The sequence below is a fragment of the Echinops telfairi genome, unplaced genomic scaffold, assembly GCF_000313985.2.
Source record: "Echinops telfairi isolate 266 unplaced genomic scaffold, ASM31398v2 ScPeMD7_31;HRSCAF=116, whole genome shotgun sequence".
NCBI classification, from domain to species: Eukaryota; Metazoa; Chordata; class Mammalia; order Afrosoricida; family Tenrecidae; genus Echinops; species Echinops telfairi.
In genome coordinates this window covers 408869-410345 of record NW_022103928.1, presented here as the reverse complement: position 1 = coordinate 410345, position 1477 = coordinate 408869, and the positions used below count along the sequence as shown (strand labels likewise).

General features: G+C 37.5%; 1 protein-coding gene across 1 annotated transcript in view; it reads left to right on the top strand.

The window, feature by feature from the left end:
- Positions 1 to 1477, top strand: part of LOC123521652 (contactin-6) — a 470227-nt gene that overhangs the window by 196116 nt on the left and 272634 nt on the right. The window contains exon 4 of the mRNA XM_045289898.1: positions 540 to 715. Coding sequence (XP_045145833.1) covers positions 540 to 715 — 176 coding nt within the window. The remainder of the gene's footprint in view (positions 1 to 539; positions 716 to 1477) is intronic.

Here is a 1477-nt window from a genome sequence, read left to right as displayed (position 1 = left end):
TCTTCCTGCCACTGGTAATACACCCTTCATGGATTTCTATCTCTAAATCATTTTTACATTCAATTTTGTGGTATCAGTTGTAGATATTCAGGTATACTACACTCATGGGTTATCTGAAAAGGAATTAAAGAATGGGATGGCCAGCATTACTGGCTACATGTCTAAGTTTTATTTCTTATGCTAAGAATTCTGTGCTTCTTTACATACATTTATGTGAGTGTTTGTCACTTGTAAGGAGTGACGGTTTTCAAATAACCTGATGTCACCTTTGGTGAAACTAGTAGGTTTGTTACCAATTTAACAATATCTTTTGTCCTTTCCTCCTTCCTCTTCTCTCCTTTCCCTTCCCCTCACTTCCCTTCCCTTCCTTCTTTGTCCTTCCCTCTTTCCATCCGTCCTTCCTCCCTTCCTTCCTTTCCCCCTTCCTTCTTTTGCCTTTCTTTCCGATGGCTACATAAAGTATAGATTCATGTTATTTAAGAGAAATAGTGGTCTACTCTGTGTATTATAGATATAATTTGATTTTTTTCCCCTTAAAGGTGGAAGCAAAATGGCACTGATATTGATTTCACCAAGACCTATCACTACAGGTTGGATGGAGGAAATTTGGCAATCAGTAGCCCCCACACAGAGCAAGATATTGGCATGTATCAGTGCCTAGCCACCAATCTCCTGGGGACAATTCTGAGTCGGAAGGCAAAGCTCAAGTTTGCATGTGAGTTTAGAAATAACAAACAAAAATTTTTTTTCTTTCTCTATTTTTGTAAATATAGTGTCTTTGGATATGTGTTAGATTTTTTAAAAAGCTTTATGAATAGTCTGTTCTCTGCAAGTTAACACTAATTTATGGAGCTAAAAATTTTGACAACATGCACTTTGTGATTGCAGAGTCCTTGGAACAATATGAATCTATTTCATAAAAAGAATGATATGTCTTACTATATGTTGTACATTGTTTTCAGAAAGCTGTAAGCATACCTATAAAATATGATAAAATATCACTTTTCTTCCATTGGATTTTAGTACAATGTAAAGGTGGAACGATAAGGACAGAAGTGTCGCTGGGAAGGAGGTATTCTTCCAGCAAAAGTGATCATGGGCCCACAGCTCGATGTAGGTTGAAATAAAGTATTTGCCAGAGGCAAGCTTTAAATTAACTGTAACAATGTCCAGCTATATCACATAAATGTCATCCAAGTAATTACCTTGTTGACATTTGGGGACATTAGCAGATGAACATCAGACATACTGTTTCTTATACCTTTTATATATAGTGTTTTCAGGGACTGAAATGTTTCATATTGGAGCCAAGAATAATTGCCTGGGAGTAATTATTCCTGCTGATGTGGGTGAAGTAGAATGCTTGCATTTTGGCCCTTGCCAAGCCTTCCTTCTCATAGTCTCACGCCCGGAGGAAATAGCAGGTAACCGAAAGGGTTAGGCATTATTCCTCTAGGGGCTTACGGAAAGATCTATG